The sequence below is a fragment of the Sus scrofa genome, chromosome 5, assembly GCF_054392235.1.
Source record: "Sus scrofa isolate SSC_HxYL_T2T_F1_AM1 chromosome 5, Sscrofa_HxYL_maternal_Yorkshire_Landrace_v2.0, whole genome shotgun sequence".
Lineage (NCBI taxonomy): Eukaryota > Metazoa > Chordata > Mammalia > Artiodactyla > Suidae > Sus > Sus scrofa.
The window spans coordinates 3,097,216-3,115,188 of record NC_139387.1 but is presented as its reverse complement, the minus strand read 5'-3'; the positions used below and the strand labels follow the sequence as shown (position 1 = coordinate 3,115,188).

General features: G+C 58.3%; 1 protein-coding gene across 7 annotated transcripts in view; it reads right to left on the bottom strand.

The window, feature by feature from the left end:
• Nucleotides 1–17,973, bottom strand: part of CELSR1 (cadherin EGF LAG seven-pass G-type receptor 1) — a 142,694-nt gene that overhangs the window by 60,521 nt on the left and 64,200 nt on the right. For all 7 annotated transcript variants that reach the window (XM_085025354.1, XM_085025355.1, XM_085025357.1 and 4 more), the window contains exons 3-4: nt 6,724–6,946; nt 560–675 (exon numbers count right to left, since the gene is read on the bottom strand). In XM_085025354.1, coding sequence (XP_084881480.1) covers nt 560–675; nt 6,724–6,946 — 339 coding nt within the window. The remainder of the gene's footprint in view (nt 1–559; nt 676–6,723; nt 6,947–17,973) is intronic.

The window sequence follows — 17,973 nt, the reverse complement described above, 5'->3', positions numbered from 1 at the left end:
CCACAGTGGGAACTCCAGGAAAAACATTTTCAATGGCTTTTTTTTTTTTTAGGGCCACACCTGCAGCATATGGAGGTTCCCAGGCTAGGGGTCGCATCAGAGCTGCAGCCACTGGCCTACACCACAGCCACAGCACAGTGAGATGCAAGCCTCATCTGCGACCTTCACCAATGCTCACAGCAACACAGGATCCTTAAACCACTGAGTGAAACCAAGGATTGAACCTGCGTCCTCACAGTTACTCGTCAGATTCGTTTCCCTTGAGACACGGCAGGAACTCGCTTAGCGGTTTTGTAAATATTTTTCATCTACAGAGGCAGCGGCACACGTTAATGATTCCCCTTGTTTTTGGAAATCTGAGCATTATAAACAACGCTGCAATGAACACCCCTGTGCATTCTGGATTTCTCCCGCAGGACGGATTCCCAGACAGACGGATTCCCAGACGGAGGGCCAGGGAAGCAGGCGTGAAGGTGCTGCACAGGACGGGGTGGTTTTAACCAAGAAAACGCCCCTGACGTGCCCCGTGGGCGGCTCCCTCAGGTGCAGGAGGCTTTACCTGCCGAGAAGGTGAGCTGCACCTGCTCGTCCACAATCTCCAGGGCAATGAAGTCGTGCTTTTCGTTGAAGCGGCCGTTATACAGCAGCAGGGCGTTCCTCTCCCGGGTAGCAAACCTGCAGGGCCAAGAGGAAGCAGGTCATACGTGCATGACGCCCAGGGCAGAAGGTTTGCTGGCGGCTGGCGGGGTGCGGGGGACAAGAGGCTGCCCAAAGGGACAAGCCGGCCAGAGGAGGTGAGAGCCTGGTCCAGAGACAGCTAAGACGCTGGCCCCTGGTACTGTTTCTTTCACATCAAGAGTTGACAGCGCATAAGACCTGATCACCAGAGAGCTCCCGGGTGGTTCAGCAGGTTAAGGATCTGGTGTTGCCACTTCAGGGGCTTGGGTCACTGTTGCGGCTCAGGTTCGATCCCTAGCTGGGAGAACTTCCACATGCTGCAAGGTGCGACCCAAAAAAGAAATAAATAATCAAACCTGATTAGCACTCCTCTTTTCTGGAAGGAGCAAAAACCAGATTCCAGAGGGGGAGTCTGGTTACCACGACCGGCATACGTGACAAGGTTCTATTTGCAAATGCTCCAGAAGAATGGCACAGCCGCGATGCAGACTAGAAACATCTAGACGGAAAACACAGGCCTTGCATCTTCGGCTGCTGGAGTTAGACCCCACGTACGTGCCCCTGGGCCCTGGGACATAGGTGTGGTGACCACCTCAGGGTCCACGACCCTCGTCCCCCCCACACTCCAGCCACACATGGCCATGCTCTCCTGCCCCTGGGCCTTTGCACCTGCTGTCCCCCTGTGGGGAATGGCCCTCCCTGGCTCCACAGATCCCCAGATGTCACCCCAACGGTGCCTTCCTGCCCCATTTTATCTAAATGGTGCCCCCACCCCACCATCTATCACCTTTCTCATTTTCTTCCTGAAATTATCCTGCTTATTTGTTTATAAGGATGAGCGATCCTTTGAGGGGAGGGACTGTGACTCTCATCCACTGCTGCATCCCGGGGACTAAAACAGGACTGGGCCACATAAGGGCTTGATGATGACGGGCTGAACCGACGGATGGATGGTGGCAAAAGCGTGAACCCACAGAGACGTGTTGACTTCAGGCACTCAGAGTGGAAAAGACCACAAACAGCCTCAGAAAACCCCTTCTTCCACCCATGCCCCCCACCCCGGGATGCCGCCTCCATCAGACTCCAGGGACCTGGGCGCACCAAGTCGCCGTGAGGCCTCCTCGACGCCGTGGTTACAGAGACCCGGGCAGACCTCCGGAGGGAGCCGGGACGGCTTCCGGGGCTGGCTGGCTGGCTCTCTCGTCAGAGATTAAGTGGGGGAAATTCTTGCCTTCGATTCCGGTCGGTTTATCCGTTTTTGTGCGGCAGGAGTCTGTCTAGACGAGCCTCGGGCATCCGACCTCGGCGCTTCCGTCGAGTTACAGAAAAGGGACCGTTCCCTCCCCCTGACCCTGCATCCCCTTGGTGTACGACAAAGCTAGAGAAACACCACCTGCGTGGCCAAGGGGAGGCTTTGGGTGTGGGCCAAGCAGGCAGCAGAGGGCACTGAATTAACGCTGGGATCCACTCAACCCCAGGCTCGCTTCCCGAGACTGGCTGGGCCAACCTGCTCCCCTTGGAGGCTCTCACACTTGGGGGTTTCTCTTTGGATGGACGGGGGAGCTGGTGCGGGGGGCTGGTCAGGGCCATCTGGTCCTCCAGGCAGGCGCCCCCAGGGCTGGGGAGAGGGGGCATCAAGAAGGAACCCAGGGCCACAGGAGGGTCTGAACAGCGCAAGTGCAAAGAGGAAAGACCAGAAACAGAAACCAAAGGCCTGGCGAGGGGGCCAGGGAGGAGAACAAAGGATGGGGGCGCCGGGGGAGGCAGGGGAGGCAGGGGAGGCGCGGGGACCGTGGAGCCCAGGCCCTTGGCAAACAGAAACCAGAAAGAGGAGAAGCAGCCTCGAAAGAAACCGCCTGAAACAAAAGCCGGGGGCCGGTAGCCCAGCCCACCTTTCTCAGGGTGCGCCCTTCAGGAGGCCAGGGGCCCAGCTCCTTGCAGCCTCTGCCCCGGAGCAACCACAGCCCCCGCCTGGACCCGTTCGTCTGCCCAAGGGCTTCTCATGATTTTGCTTTTCAAGCAAAACACTCCCTGATCTGGCATCAGCCCGGCATCTCAGCCGTCATCGGGCAAACGGAATCGTCGTACACTGGTGTCACGTGGGACCATCTAAAATCCGGGGTGGGACAAGCAAGGCGACACACACTGCATTTCGTGGGCCTCTAATTAAACGCAACTATTCTTTAGTTTCTCTCGGCGTCTGGAGCCGCCGGGCTTCCTCTGTTGGTTTCCAGCCCGTCTGCCAGCCGCGGCGTCCCTGGGCCCGCCCAGCTCCAGCAGCAGGACCTCTGGTCACCTTCCAGGTCAGCCTCCCGTGGCTCACTCACCGCATGTGACGGGGGGCGGCCAGCCATGCCCAGGTGGCAGCTGACCACGGCCATGTCGACACCAAAACCACACGCCAGGGATGCGTTTGCCAGAAAACACGGGGCACCTCCGATCTGGGGGGTGGGCACCCCAGAAGCCTGCTGTTTCAACCCACCGAGGCGCTCTTGTTCTGGAGGCCGTACCCACGTGGTGGCCCTCTGAGCGCAGGGCTCATGGGGGAGGGCGGGGGCCTGGCATCCTGAGCAGGCAGAGTCGGGATCGGGGCCTGGCGCTGAGGAGGCCCCGCACTTGCTGTGCTCCAGTGAGAAGAAAGGGGGGGAGGACGCCAAGTGCCAAGTCAGATGAGCCTCACGACCCCCTGGGGAGGGGCCTCACCCGCTGGTCTACAGAGCGTGGAGGAGCCTCGAACCGTGCATCAGACTGTGGTGGGTAACTTCACAACCGCTTTTAGAATCAAACCACACGGCCGCCTCGCTGCCGGGTCTGACCAGAGCCGCACCTCCCACCCCAGCCCCTCCCCAGTTCCTGGGAAAGGGACCAACGCTCAAAGGATCCGAAATAGAGCCACGAGGAGCTCCCTGGTGGCACGGTGGGCTAGGGATCTGTGGTTACCACTGCTGTGCTCGGGTCACCGCTGGGGCGCAGGTTCGACCCCCCGGCCCACGGGCAGGGCCAGAAAACAAACCAACCAACCAAAGAAGCAGAGCCACGAGCAGGGCACCCGGCACACGTGGGCTCCATGGACGACAGCCACCCTCGCCATCCCATCAAAGCCGGTCTCCCAGGGAAGTTCAGGAGGCGGGCAGAACGAGGGACATGCCTCCCATCAGGACACGCAAGCCCGGGGCTGGTTAGCTCCCCAGTGAGGGTGGGGACATTACGAGCACGGGCTGCGGGCAAACCCCGGGGGTCCCACCAGCCAGCCTCACCACCTTGGGCGAGTGTCTCACCTGCGAGATGGGGTGACAGTGGAACCCAGCTCTCAGGGTTCCTGTGAGAAGGAAACGGGCTGAAGGGTGAGGGACCAGGAGCTGTGCTGGGCATAAAACCTGAACGTCAGGAGTCTCCGTCGTGGCTCAGTGGTTAACGAATCCGACTAGGAACCGTGAGGTTGCAGGTTCGATCCCTGGCCTTGCTCAGTGGGTGAAGGATCCGGCGTTGCCGTGAGCTGTGGTGTGGGTTGCAGACGCGGCTCAGATCCTACGTTGCTATGGCTGTGGTGTAGGCTGGCAGCTACAGCTCTGATTAGACCCCTGGCCTGCGAACCTCCATATGCCGCGGGTGCGGCCCTAAAAAGACAAATTAATTAATTAATTAATTAATTAAAAAAACCCAAATGTTGCCGCTGTGTGGCCGCCGCTGAAGTCTGTGATGAGCCCAGGAGGCAGTTCACCAGGGACCAGTCTCTCCAAACAAACGTCCTCTGAGCAGATGCTATCTGATGTCCAAGCCTGAGAATTTACCGGGGCTGGAGCAGGGCAAGGTGGGTGGGTCTGGGTGGGTCCGGGTGGGTGCAGGGGTCTGCCCGCCTCTGCAGAGCCCCCAGCAGACCTTCTGGGCCACTCAGAAGGCCCAGAAAGTTCCCGTTCTGCAACTCACCCCCCTCCCACCCCCCACCAGGCCAAGAAGCCCCTCCTCCAGGAGAGCGGCAGACCCCCAGCCAAAGTCCTGGGGCCACAGGCAGGGAGCGGTGGACGCTCAGGCCTTGTCGGCCCGGAACTAGCAACCAGCTGTTCACTGACCCCTGGGCACCCGGGTGTCAGGACACAAGATGAAAAGCTGCTGAGCAGCTCCGGTCAGCTGGGGGACAGGCGCAGACAGCTGGACCTCAGCTCAGCCATCCCAGAGCATGAACCCCCGAGATGCCAGCCAGGGACCCCACGTGGCCACGTAAAGGTTTCACAACAACAGGCGTCTGCGTACGAGACTTTGGCACAAACAAATAATCTGACAACCAGGGAAAAAATCAGGAAATCTGGCGTGAGTTCCCACCCCTACCAACGAGCTGGTGTGGAGGCTAAGTTTACAGCGGGAGAACCCGAGCCGCGGAGCAGAAAATCCGCCGATGACTCAAGCTCCCGTGGTGACCAAGGGCCCTCGTCCCAGGACCTCTAAGGCCATCAGTGTGGACGGAGGCCTGATCCTGCAAGCAGGACGTCGGGGGCTGAAGGCAGCAGATGGGCAGGCAGTGACCCGACGTCCCGCCAGCGCTGGAATGCAGGTGAGGCCCGGCCTGGGTCAGGGGGGCTTCCTGAAGGAAGAGTCAGGCGGGCCAGCAGGAGGGGCCGAGGAAATGGCCTGTGCAAGGCTGGCCAGGTCCAGAGAACCCCGAGGGAGGGTGGCCGTGTCACAGAGGGCAAGGTGCCAGAATCAGGGGTCACCAGGGGTCAGCACCCAGGAGGCCCCCGTGTGCCTTCATTAAGAAGTTTGGGTTTTACTCCAGGTGGCAGGCAGGCCCAGCAGGGATCCACCTGACTCAGGCTGAGAGCAGATGACACCAGTGCTGTCACACCAGCTGTCACCCGGGGGGGAGAGGAGGTAGCCCGGGGCAAGGCACAGAGCACCGGGGAGGAGAGACGTGGCCGGACAGGGCAGACATGAGGTTGAGGGACTCGCAGGACCCAGCGGAGAGGAGGGGGGAGGCGGGAGGAGCGTGGGGGGCTGCCCGCGGGGCTCACCCCCGCACAGCACCCCTCACCTGCTCAGGGCGGAACCCCCAGGAAAGAAGCCCGATCCATCCTGCCCTGAGATGCCCCGTTGTCCAAAGGCAGCTCAGAGGGAGCATCTGGGCTGTGGGGACACAGGATGGAGAATTCCCACACAGCTGGACCCCAGTGGCCCCTAAACACCAAGCACAGATGAAAGACACCCGATTCTAGTTAAACTTGATGGAAATCTCTACCATATGGGTTTTTAGACATGCAGTTTCAATTCTCATGAGAAAAAGATACATTACTGGCCACCCCACACCATCAGCCTGCCCGTGGTACCCCAGCTCGGAGGCGGCTCGGCAGGAGGCTACGCTGAGTCTGATCCCCAAGTCTGCTGGTCCCCGTCCCTCCACCTCTGGCCACCCGGATGTTAGAGAGGCCCACGTGTTGGCAGGGGAGTGGGACAAGAACTGCCTGCCGGGCCAGCTTCAAGGGAGTGTGACCAGGGCGGTCACACAGGGGCCAACACCTGGCTTGATGCTCTGCTGCCGCCACCGGGAAATCTTTTTTTTTTTTTTTTTTCTTGTTTTGGCTGCACCCGGAGCACGTGGACGTTCCTGGGCCAGGGATGGCACCTGAGCCACAGCAGTGACAACTACCAGATCCTTAACTCAAGGAGCCACCAGGAAACTCCTGGAAATTCTTAATTTTTGAACAGAGCCCACATCCTCCATTTGTTTTTTGGGGTTCCTTTTTTTTTTGGCCTTTTTAGGGCCACCCCAGTGGCATATGGACGTTCCCAGGCCAGGGATCAACCCCGCATCCTCATGGATACTAGTCGGATTCATTTCTGCTGAGCCACAACAGGAACTCCTACACCACCTCAATTTGCACGGGGCCCTAAAATTAAGGGGCCAGGCCTGTGGCCAGCGCCGGCCAGGGCCACTCACTCCCAGAGGCCCCGGTGGACGGGCTTTGTTGTTCTCCGGGCCGAGGGGTGGGAGAGACCCCCGTCCGCCTCCCTAACCTCGAAGGACAGGCGGTGTCTCGGGGACTCGGGACTCACGCGAGGGCCACGGTGAAGTGGAAACGCTGCCTCAGGCCGCGGAAGGTGACGAAGGACTGCGGCGGGAAGCTCCTGGTGGTCACCTCGCAGTAGGGCCTCTCGAACTCGCCGGGGGGGCACACGCAGTGGAAGCCGCCGATGAGCAGGTTCACACAGGTGCCCCCGTTCTTGCACACGCCGCTGGCGCAGCGGCCGGAGCGCACGTTCACCTCGCAGTGCTCGCCTGGAGGACAAGAGAGAGAGCACGGCGGGAGGTCACACGCGGCCGGGGACAGACCCGCCCCGGGCCGCAGCCGCCACGGCGGCACCAGCGGCCAAACCCACACCCGGAGCACCCGGCGCCTCTGGGACCCTCGGCGGAGTTGGGCTGCCACCAGACGTGCGCTGCTCCCGCGGGGACCGTCTAAGGACTGGGCCGTGGTTCCCAACAAGCACCCTGGGGGCCCCTCAGCCGACTGTATCGGGTGGTCTAGTCACTCCAGCCCTGTCCATGTCCCTCCAGGCTCCCCGTCCCGGCGGGCGAGGGGCAGAGGGCAGCACGGCCGGGACCCCTTCTCCGCATTCCACCCGCTTCTGAACCTCCGCTGGCCGAGCCCGGCGCGCGTGCAAGACGATTACCCAGAAATCGTGAGGATGAAGAGAGGGCCTCGTGGCCTCGTGCCCCCGTCCCCACCCCCGTGGGACGGCTGGGACCGCCAGGCCTCGTCACAGATTCAGGAGGGTCACCCTGGGCCCCAGGGCCTCCTGCATGCCCACCCTCCCCTGGCACATCCCACGGCCCAGCCAACACTGGATTCGTTGTGGGTTTTTGACCATGCTCACAGCATGCAGAAGTTCCCAGGGCAGAGATCAAACCTGTACCCACAATGCTGACAACTCCGCATCCTTGAACTTCTGGGCCACCAGGGAACTCTTTCCAATTTGTTTTCTTTCTTTTTTTTTTTTTGGACTTTTTAGGGCCACACCTGCAGCATATGGAAGTTCCCAGGCTAGGGATCAAATTGGAGCTATAGCTGCTGGCCTACACCACAGCCACAGCAACACAGGATCTGAGCCACGTCTGCAACCTACACCATAGCTCACAGCAATGCCAGATCCTTAACCCACTGAGCGAGGCTAAGGATCAAACCCGCAACCTCATGGATGCTAGTCAGATTCATTTCCACTGAGCCACGACGGGAACTCCTCCGATTTGTTTTCAATCATGTCTGTCCCTCCAGGACTATGAGTTCATCGAGAGCAGGGGCCACTGTGCTCCAACGTCCACCCTGCGGCCTAATCCCTCAGTGACAGGGGGGTTCTGGAAATGTCCCCAGAGAAACTGACCGAGCCCAAGCCGACCGCCTCTGCCCCGGAGCTCTGCGAGAGTGCCCACCAAGAGCCAGCTGGGGTCTGGCGGGGTGAGCCTCACTCCCCAGGACGTGGCCCCACGTGCCTCTGCCACAGGGTGGACAGTGCCAGGCCCTCGCAGACCCGCAGACCAAAACGAGCTCTGAAACCAGAAACTCCCCAGCTCCCACCAACATGTGCACCGGTTACTGATTTTTAAATGAATGCATTTTGAAATAAAAGTATTATGTCCACAAACTTCAAAAAATCACTGTTTAAACAGTGTGGCGTGACGTCTTCAGCAGTTTCAGGCAAGTCCCCACAGGGAAAAATCACGAGAGCTGAACGTCCCCGCCCAGCCATCCTGCCTGTCTGCTCAGCATCCTGGAGAGCCTCCCTCTCAGCACCCACAGTTCCGTGTGTTTCTTTATCATGGCTGTATAGTATTCCTTCAGAGGGACACCCCCCTCATTTAAATCACTCATGTTTCTTGTACTATTACCAATGGACATGTAGGTGTATAGAGCTGGCTTTTACTGCAGATAACTTTTTTTTTTTTTTTGCAGATAACTTTTCTTTTCTTTTTCTTTCTGTCTTTTCTAGGGCCACACCCATGGTATGTGGAGGTTCCCAGGCTAGGGCAGAATCAGAGCTGTTGCCACCAGACTATACCACAACTATGTAAAGCCAGATCTGAACCATGTCTGTGACCTACACCCCAGCTCACGGCAACGCCACATCCTTAACCCGCTGAGCAAGGCCAAGGATGGAACCCACAACCTCATGGTTCCTAGTCAGATTCATTAACCACTGAGCCATGACAGGAACTCCTGCAGATAGCCTTTTTTTTTTTTTTTTTTTTTTTTTTTTTTTTTTGCCATTTCTTGGGCCGTTCCCACGGCATATGGAGGTTCCCAGGCTAGGGGTCGAATCGGAGCTGTAGCCGCCAGCCTATGCCAGAGCCAGAGCAACCCAGGATCCGAGCCGCGTCTGCAACCTACACCACAGCTCACGGCAACGCCGGATCCTTACCCCACTGAGCAAGGCCAGGGACCGAACCCGCAACCTCATGGTTCCTAGTCGGATTCGTTAACCACTGTGCCACCACGGGAACTCCTGCAGATAACTTTTGATATACATCCTTGGTGTGTTTATCTTGTGGCGTTCCCTTCCTGGCTCAGTGGTTAAGGATCCTGACTAGTATCCATGAGGATGCAGGCTCGATCTCTGGCCTTGCTCAGTGGGTTAAGGATCCAGCATGCCATGAGCTGTGGTGTAGGCTGGCAGCTGCAACTCCAAATTCAACCCCAAGCCTGGGAACCTCCATATGCTATGGCCATTCTTGGGCAAAAAAAAAAAGAAAACCTCTTTCTCCCCCCTCCCTCAAATTCCTCAAAGGTACATCGAGTTTAGGAGTTTCTGCTGTGGCACAATGGGATCATTGCTGGGACACCGGTTCGATGCCTGGCCCGGCACAGGGGTGGGGTTGCCGCAGCTCTGGCATGGGTTGCAACAGCAGCTCGGATCTGACCCCTGGCCTGGGAACTCCATGTGCCGCAGGGCAGCCAAAAAGGGAAAAGAACAAAAAGAGGCACCTGTAGTTTACATTTCAATAGCTACGTCCAACCTGCCCTCCCCGAAAGGATGAACAAACTCGCAGGCCCTCACCAGTGAGGTACGATTAATCTGCAAAATAATATGCATTTCTGACAAATGAATCTCAAAGGTGTTTCATGTGCATGAATTTTTTTTTTTTTTTTGGCCACACCTGCAGCATGCAGACATTCCTGGACCTGGGTTCGAACCCGTGCCATAGCAGTGACCCAAACCATAGCAGTGACAACCCCAGATCCTTAACCCCCTGAGCCACCAGGGAACTCCTGCATTCATTTTTGATGAGGTTCAACATCTACCTGAATTTTATCAGCAGTGGCCATTGCCCACCTCGGAACCACCTGATAATACCTGTGCTCGTTTTTCTATCGGATGGTTAGAGCCTTGCTTTTCATGGTGTTACACGAGCTCCTCATAAATTACAGAAATTATTCTCTGCCATTTCTGCGGCAACTCCCTCCTGGCTTAAATTTAACTTTTGCCTTGTTTATGTATTTGTAGTCAAAATATTATACAGAAAAATGTTATTTCTGCATATGCTCACATTCATCAGTTCTTTCTTTGTGATGCTTGTGTTCTCGGGTCATGAAAACGCTGGTAGCAAGAGATATGAAACTCAGAGCTCGAGACACAGGGCACCGCGGGGCAGGGCGTGCCCTCAAGCGGCGGCATCTTCCTGGAGCCTGAGGTCACCGGGACCCCAGACCTGGGCTTCACTGGATGTCCTTTTGCGCCTTTTCAATATCGAACGAGGGGACTGTTACCTGCCACCACTCAGAGGCCATGGCAAAATGCCATGGGCTGGAGGCTAAACAGCACAAATGTCTTTCTCAGAGTCCTGGAAGCTGCAAGTACCAACGAGCTCAGGGCTCCGGCGTGGCTGGGTTCTGGTGAGGCTCTGGCCCTGGCTGCCCCCCACCACTGTCCTCACGGGGCCCCTCCTCGGGCTGTGCGCAGGGAGACAGAGAGCTCTGTCGCCGCGTCTTCTTCTTTTTTTTCCTTTTCTTTTTAGGGCTGCACCTGCGGTACTTGGAGGTTCCCAGGCTGGGGGTCGAATCGGAGCTGCAGCTGCCGGTCTACACCACAGCCCCAGCAGATCCTCAACCCACGGATGGAGGCCAGGGATCGAACCCGCATCCTCGCGGACACTATGTCAGGTTCTTAACCTGCTGAGCCAGAGCGGGAACTCCTGTTGTCTCCCCTCATGAGGCACGAATCCTCTGGGACCAGGACCCACCCCATCATCGACCTGAGTTACTTCCTTAAGGCCCCACCTCCAGACACGGTCCCTCTGGGGGCAGCAACCTGTGAAGTTGGGGGCACACAATTCAGACCAGAGAGGCGTGTTTGAGACAACTGGGAATCTGAACAAGCTGGAGAGTGATATTAAAATTTATCATTTTTTTTTTGGCCACACCCTTTGCATGTGAAAGTTCCTCGAGCCAGGGATGGAACTCATGCCACAGCAGTGACAATGCCAGGTCCTTTACCACTAGGCCACCAGGGAACTCCTATCATCAATTCTTCAAAAGGAAACGTGGATGCTGTTGTCGGGGGGGGCTGTGGTGTGTGTAGCCCACCTGCCCCTTCAGGACTGAGGCTCGGGGGGAGCTGGGCGACAGTGACTCACAGCTGAGACCGCTCTCAGATCCTCCCCCAAATCCCTCACCCACGCGGCACAGCCTCTGCTGCAGACACAGCAGCCTGCACCTTGACCTGGTACAGCCCCCTCTGCACCGCGTCTCCAGAGCCGAGACCCGGGGCCAGGCGAGGCCTTTGCTGCCACTGGGTCGCGGCCTGCGTGCCCTGCACCGCTGTCCCCCGCCCTGGCCTGGCTCCTGAACAGGCAGATCTACAGCCTCCGACTCTGCCTCTGAAGGGGGTCAAAGGTCCTGTCGGTCCCCCACGGGGAAGCTTCGGATGGGCTCACTTTTGAGGAACAGGTGAAACCGATCTGCTTTAGCGCAACAATCGCCAGAAACCAGCAGGGCTCCTCAAACCTTCCCTCCACTTCCCCTGAGCATCTCCAGTCCCGGGTCACAACGGCAGAAGGCACACCTTGCTGGGCAAAGGGGACCCAGTCTGCACCTCTCGGAAACAGAGCAGAATTGCAACCACTGACCTCTTGCTGAGTTTCACAACCGTGCAGGGGTCACCAGGCCGGTGACCCAGGACTGAGCCCACCCCCAGGGCGGGGCAGGGGTCAGGTGGTTCTTTCTCCTCCTCCTCCTCCCTACCAGGCAGGGCTGAGAGGGAGAGGCCAGAAGGCCCAGCTGGGCCGCCCCTGGTCCCCCCGGAGGAGCTGCCCCTGGGCACCTGTGGGCAGGGGGCTCACATCTGCTCCGTCGATTGAGACAGGACCCTCCTTTCGGGCCCCCATCAGTGGAAACTGTCTGACCTCCCAGACGGCTCCTGGGTTACCACGGGGCCCCCATCCGCCACCCAACACTGGGCTCCGCCGCCCCGCCAGGCAGGCTGTGTGCACACACACGCATGCGCACACACATCTCACACACGCACGCATGTACACACCTGTGCCCTCACTCGCGCCCAGCCACACGCTGCTGACACACTCACACCCACACTCACAGCCTCAGCCACCACGCATGTATGTGCACACACGCGCACCCACACCCACACCCTCTCCTGCCCATCCTGCCCCCGCTTTGTCTCCAGGTGGGCAGCCGGCAGGCTTCTTCAATTCTATTCATTCATTTTAAATGCTTAGCTTCAGGTGTGTTTGTTCTCCATAGACTTCAAATTCTCTCATCTCCACTTTTCAAACAGACGTGACATCTGGGAGTGTTTGCTTTCCAGGCCCCAACGCAGCAGGGGCACCGGGAGAGGCCGGGGTGGGCTGTGCGCCCCAAACCGTGACGGCAAACAATGGAGCCTGGCACAGCCTTCCCACGGCGCTCGGCCGGCGGGGCTGCCGCCAGAATCCTGCCCATCTGGGCCCGGCCCAGGTGGGCAATGTCACCGGGTGAAAACAAGGCCCCCACCCCCGCTTCGGCCACAGCCGCTCCTGAGCGCTGCCTGGCGGTGACCGGACGGCTGGACGCCTCCCCATCCAGCTAAGCCTCCGGGGCTCCAAGGGCCACCGGCGTCCGAGGCCCAGAGCAAGGCGAGCCCCACGCGAGAGAGAGCTCCTGGTTCAGCTCCCGAAGGTCTGGATCTGCCTGTGCCTGCGGGATTCCCGTGCAAATGTGGTTTTCAGCAGCTGCAGAGACACCCTGGTCCTCAGGCCGCCCTTGGGACGGGAGGACGACCGAGCAGGCCTCACGCTGCCCACGGCCACGCTGCAGGTCAGCCAGCTGCCTGAGAGCACCTGCCGTGCCGTGGGAGGGGCGCGACAGTGCCCGGGTTTTCCTGTCCCCCCGCTTCACCCTTCAGGCACCTTACGTCAGTGGCAAAAACAGCAACGTCTCCACGAAGTTGTTTTGTTTTAACCACAAAAGGGTTTTTTTTCATTTCTAACAGGTAGTTTACTAGTTTCCCGGAGCTGCTGTAATGACGAATCTAGTGGCTGAAAACGACGGAAAGGTAGGAGTTCCCTGGTGGCTCATCAGGGTTAAGGATCGGGCGTCGTCACTGCTGTGGCTCGAGCTGCTGCTGTGGCACCGGTTTGATCCGTGGCCGGGAACTTCTGCAGGCCTCAGGGCAGAGCCAAAAAAGAAAGAAACGCATCCTCTTACAGTTCTGGGGCCCAAAGTCCTGCCCCCAGGTGTGGGCAGGGCGGCACTCCCTCCTCGGACCCTGGCGAGGGTCCTTCCTGCCTCCTCCAGCACCCGGGGCTCCCGCAGCATCCCCTTTGCCTTGGTGGCCACGCAGCCGTCCTGCTGGGTCCCCCGTCTCTCCCTTCTTTCTCTCATAAGGACACAACCACTGGCTGTAGGGTGGACCCCAAATCCGGGTGACTTCATCTCGAGAGCCTTACTAATGACCTCCAGAAAGACCCTATTTCCAACGAGGTCACGGTCTGAGGTTGTGGACACCAGTCTGGGGGTGGGGGTGGGGACACCACTCAACCCACTACAGCGGGTTTATCCCAAAATTACCACGACGGCACATGCTGGCCTCTGCAGACAGAGAGCCCCGAGGTGAGGCAGCCCCTGGCCTGTGCGGCGGCCTGCCCAGCTCCCTCGGGACTCACCAGGCTCTGGACTCTCTGCCCTTAGGAGACACCTTCCGGCCTTTCACTCTGACACCTGCAGCCAGGCCTCAGGCCCCGCTCGGGGCCCCACACCCACCCGTCCACCCACCCGTCCGCTTGCCGTCTCCCCCGAAATCCCAGGCCTCACGCCCATCACCCTCTCGCCAGGCCTGTTCTCTGAGCCCCCACCTGGGGACGGTCCCCCAGCCGCCCAGGCAGGCAGGCCAGGGGCCCTGGAGCCACCCCGGCCCCTTCTTCTTCACAGTGCCCATCTATGCCATCTCCCAGTGTCTGTCACTCACGCCCACTGCCATCTGCACCCCCATCCACACAATCAAGACGACCCCCGCATCGGGGCCCCTGGACCCATGCCAGCGGCTCGCCGCCTTACAAATCTCTTTGTTTTTCACATAACACCTGAGAGAGCTTTTCAGAACCTGACCAGGCCACATACTGGCTTAGAACCAATCCCGCGGCTCCATAAAGACCCCTCCATCCCGGGCCTGGCCCCCGGCCACACCCCAGCCTCTCACACGCAGGCCCCCCGGCCTCCCTCCTGGACGGCCGTTGGGGGATCTGAGAGGCGAACGGAGGTGGCCCCGGGCACACTCGGCGGATCCACACTCGTATCTATCCACTGCTATCGGCAATAACCCAGGAGCTCCCGTTGAGGCTCAGCAGGTTAAGAACCTGACTAATGCCCATGGGGACGTGGGTTGGATCCCTGGCCTCACTTACTGGGTTAAGGATCCAGTGTTGTCACAAGGTGCGGCCATAAAAAAAAAAAAAAAAAAAAAAAAAAAAGCAAACAAACAAAAAACCCCAATAACCCAAAGGGGACCACCTCTCTTGTGCCTGGTGTCCCCTCTCCTGGCCTCTGCAAGTGGTTTCCCTGGGCCTGGATGCGACCCTGTCTCAGGCCCCCCCCCACACCACCCACGCCTCCTAACCGGTCCAGGGTGCCCATGACAGACCCAGAATCTCTCTCTAGAGAGCACTCGTCCCAGCTCCCGGGGACCCCTGCCTCCACATCTGTCTCCCCAGGCTCTGGGGCAGGGCCACCGTCTGGGGACCAAGCCTAAGAGGATCCGGCACACGGAGGGTGCCTGGCGGATACTCGGCCCGCAGCAGATACGCCAACAGATGCTCGTGAGGTGAAGTCATCAAATGCCAGGATCGCCCCAATTCCAAGCCAATGATTAATGCTGGTACCAAATTATAAAACCTGCATAATTCACATGTTTGATTCAGAGAGGGCTGGAAATATGCTGATGTCATGAACGAAGAATTATTTCTACAGTTAAACATGCCTTTTAACACAAGTCAGTGAAAACTTGAGCATGCGGGTTTTGGATGAACTGGGTCCCCTGGAAACGGTCTCATCTCTGGGTGCTGGGACCTCCCTTCAGCTGCACCCTAGGTCCCCATGGGCGCCTGGCAGCGTGCTTTCCAAGACAGTCACTCCAGCTAGTTTGTTTAAGCTGCACGTAATCCGTGATGCATCCCCTTAACTGTATCTCCTAAGCAGGGGCGTGGTGGCCCATCCCAGGGGCCAGCCCTCGGCGGGGGCGGGGGGAGGGGGAGGAGCCCTGATTGGTAGCACTGCCTGTCCCCTTTCCACGCCGGACGCACCCCCAGCACAGCCAAGGTGACATCACAGGGCTCAGAGGCGGGAAGAGATGTGACAAGATAGTTTTGAATTCTTAAAATCCTCCTACTTTAGGCAAATACTTTGGACCACATTTAGTGAGCCCTATATCTTCAGTTTTTTAAAACGGCTCTTCCAAGAAATACTATTTTAATGAAACTAATGTGCTCAGATATGCTTACTGATCAAGTTTTTTTTTGTTTTTGTTTTGTTTTGTTTTGTTTTTAGGGCCTCACCTGTGGCATATGGAGGTTCCCAGACTATAGAGGTTGAAATGGAGCAGCAGCTGCCAGCCGACGTCAGAGCCACAGCAACACCAGATCCGAGCTGCATCTGCGACCTACACCACAGCGCATGGCAACGCCAGATCCATAACCCACAGAGGGAGGCCAGGGATCGAACCCACGTCCTCATGGACACTAGTCAGATTCGTTTTCGCTGAGCCACAACGGGAACTCCTACTTACTAAGATTGAACTTTCTCTTTCTTTTTCTAGGAATTCTCATTCCAAATAAATTTGGGGGGCGTCCCTGCTGTGGGTCAACAGGATCCGCGGTGTCTTAGGGACGCTGGGACGCAGGTTTGATCGCCAGCCCAGCACAGTGGGTTAAGGATCCAGCGCTGCTGCAGTGGCGGCTTAGGTCAAGTCTGCGGTTCGGATCTGATCCCGGGCCCAGGAACTCCATATGCCGCAGGGTAGTCCAAGATGAAAAAACAAACAAAACATAAATTTGGGCTTCTCCTTGCGTCCTGGCCTCCTATATGGAGTTAACTGCTTGTTCTGAATCATTCTAAACTTGGCAAAAATCCCCCCATCTTCCCACTGTGCAACCCCCCCCATTACAGCCCTGCCCCCACGCCAAAGATCAAGTTCACCTGAGCAAACCAATAGCCTTGCTCAATAATGCATATAGCACTGCAACCCCCGCAGCCCAGGTCCCGTCTCCTTCTCCTGGTCACGGCCAAATGCAGAACGCTACACAGCAAACTGGGAAAGGACCCTGCCCCATTAACTGCAAAACAGGAGCTCCCGGGCGCCGAGGCCTCCCGGCCCCCAAGGCCTCATGCACGACCCCATCGCTGGATACCTGCCCCACCCAGGCTTGGGGCTGGGAGTGAGGGGACACTGCCCACCTGGGGACCCCCGCAGACCAGAGCCACAGACCTTCCATTAAGGAGTGTTACGTGCCCCGAGAAGCCCCCCTACACGGGGCTGAAACGAGGACTCATCTGCAGGGAACTGTGCCCAGAGCTCAGGGTTACAGAGGGCGGGGGGTCGGGGGCACCCGCTCAGCCCCTGGGTGCTCCGCTCCGCCCCGCCCGCCCTGGGCGTGGGAACCGATACGCCCCATCTTACAGACAGGACACCGAGGCCTGGCATGGGCTGTGTGAATGCCACTTTTTCTTTGTAACCAAACCAGATACTCCTTAAAGAGAAGGGACATGGAGAGAAAAGATCCTGCCCAAGATGATGCCTCTGAGCCGGGCTGCGCAGGAGGGTCTGTGGAAGGCGGAGACCACTCGGCCCCAGAAAGGCCCAGCAGAGGCACGGGACACCTGCATGGGGCGGATGCTGGGTGACAGGTGCACACCTGGTCAGGTCTGTGAAGGGGGCAAGGGGCCACTGAGCCCCGGCCTCAATGTACAGAGGGCCGGGGGGAGCAGGGGGCGCCTGGAGAAGGGAGAAGGCCAAGGAGTGAGAGAGTGAGTGTGAGTGTGTGTGTGAGTGTGTGTGTGTGTGTGTGTGTGATGCACGTGTCTGACAGTCACGGCAGGTCTGGGAGACGAGGGGCAGGGTGGGAACCAAGAGCAGCTTCAGAAGCTGGTCCAGGATGGGGACAAGAGAGCCGGGGGTGCGGGGGCACTGGGGGCAGCCAGAGATGGCAGCATAGCCAGGCCAAACCCCTTGGCCCTGGAGGAAAGCCGGGCTGGGCCCAGAAGAAGTAGGGCCTGCAAAGGTCGGAGGACAGGTTTTCAGTAAGTAAAGACACAACGCTACGGACAGGGAGAAAATATTTGCAAATGATGCGACAGACAAGGCATTAACTTCGAAAATATACACTTTCCAAATTATACAGCTCATACAGCTCAATATCAAAAAAAAACAACTCCATCAGAAAATGAGCAGACGGGAGTTCCCGTTGTGGTGCAGTGGAAACAAATCCAACTAGGAACCATGAGGTTGCGGGTTCGATCCCTGGCCTTGCTCTGTGGGTTAAGGATCTGGCGTTGCCATGAGCTGTGGCGCAGGTCGCAGACGCAGCTCAGATCCTGCGCTGCTGGGGCTGTGACATAGGCGGGCAGCGGTAGCTCCAATTAGACCCCGAGCCTGGGAATCTCCATATGCCGTGGGTGGGGCCCTAAAAAGAAAAAAAAAGGCGTTCCCTGGTGGCTCAGCAGGTTAAGGAACCGGTGTTGTCATCGTAGCAGATTGGCTGCTGTGTCTTGGGTTCAGTCTCTGGCCCGGGAACTTTCCCCTGCCTCAGGTGGAGCCAAAAACAAAAAC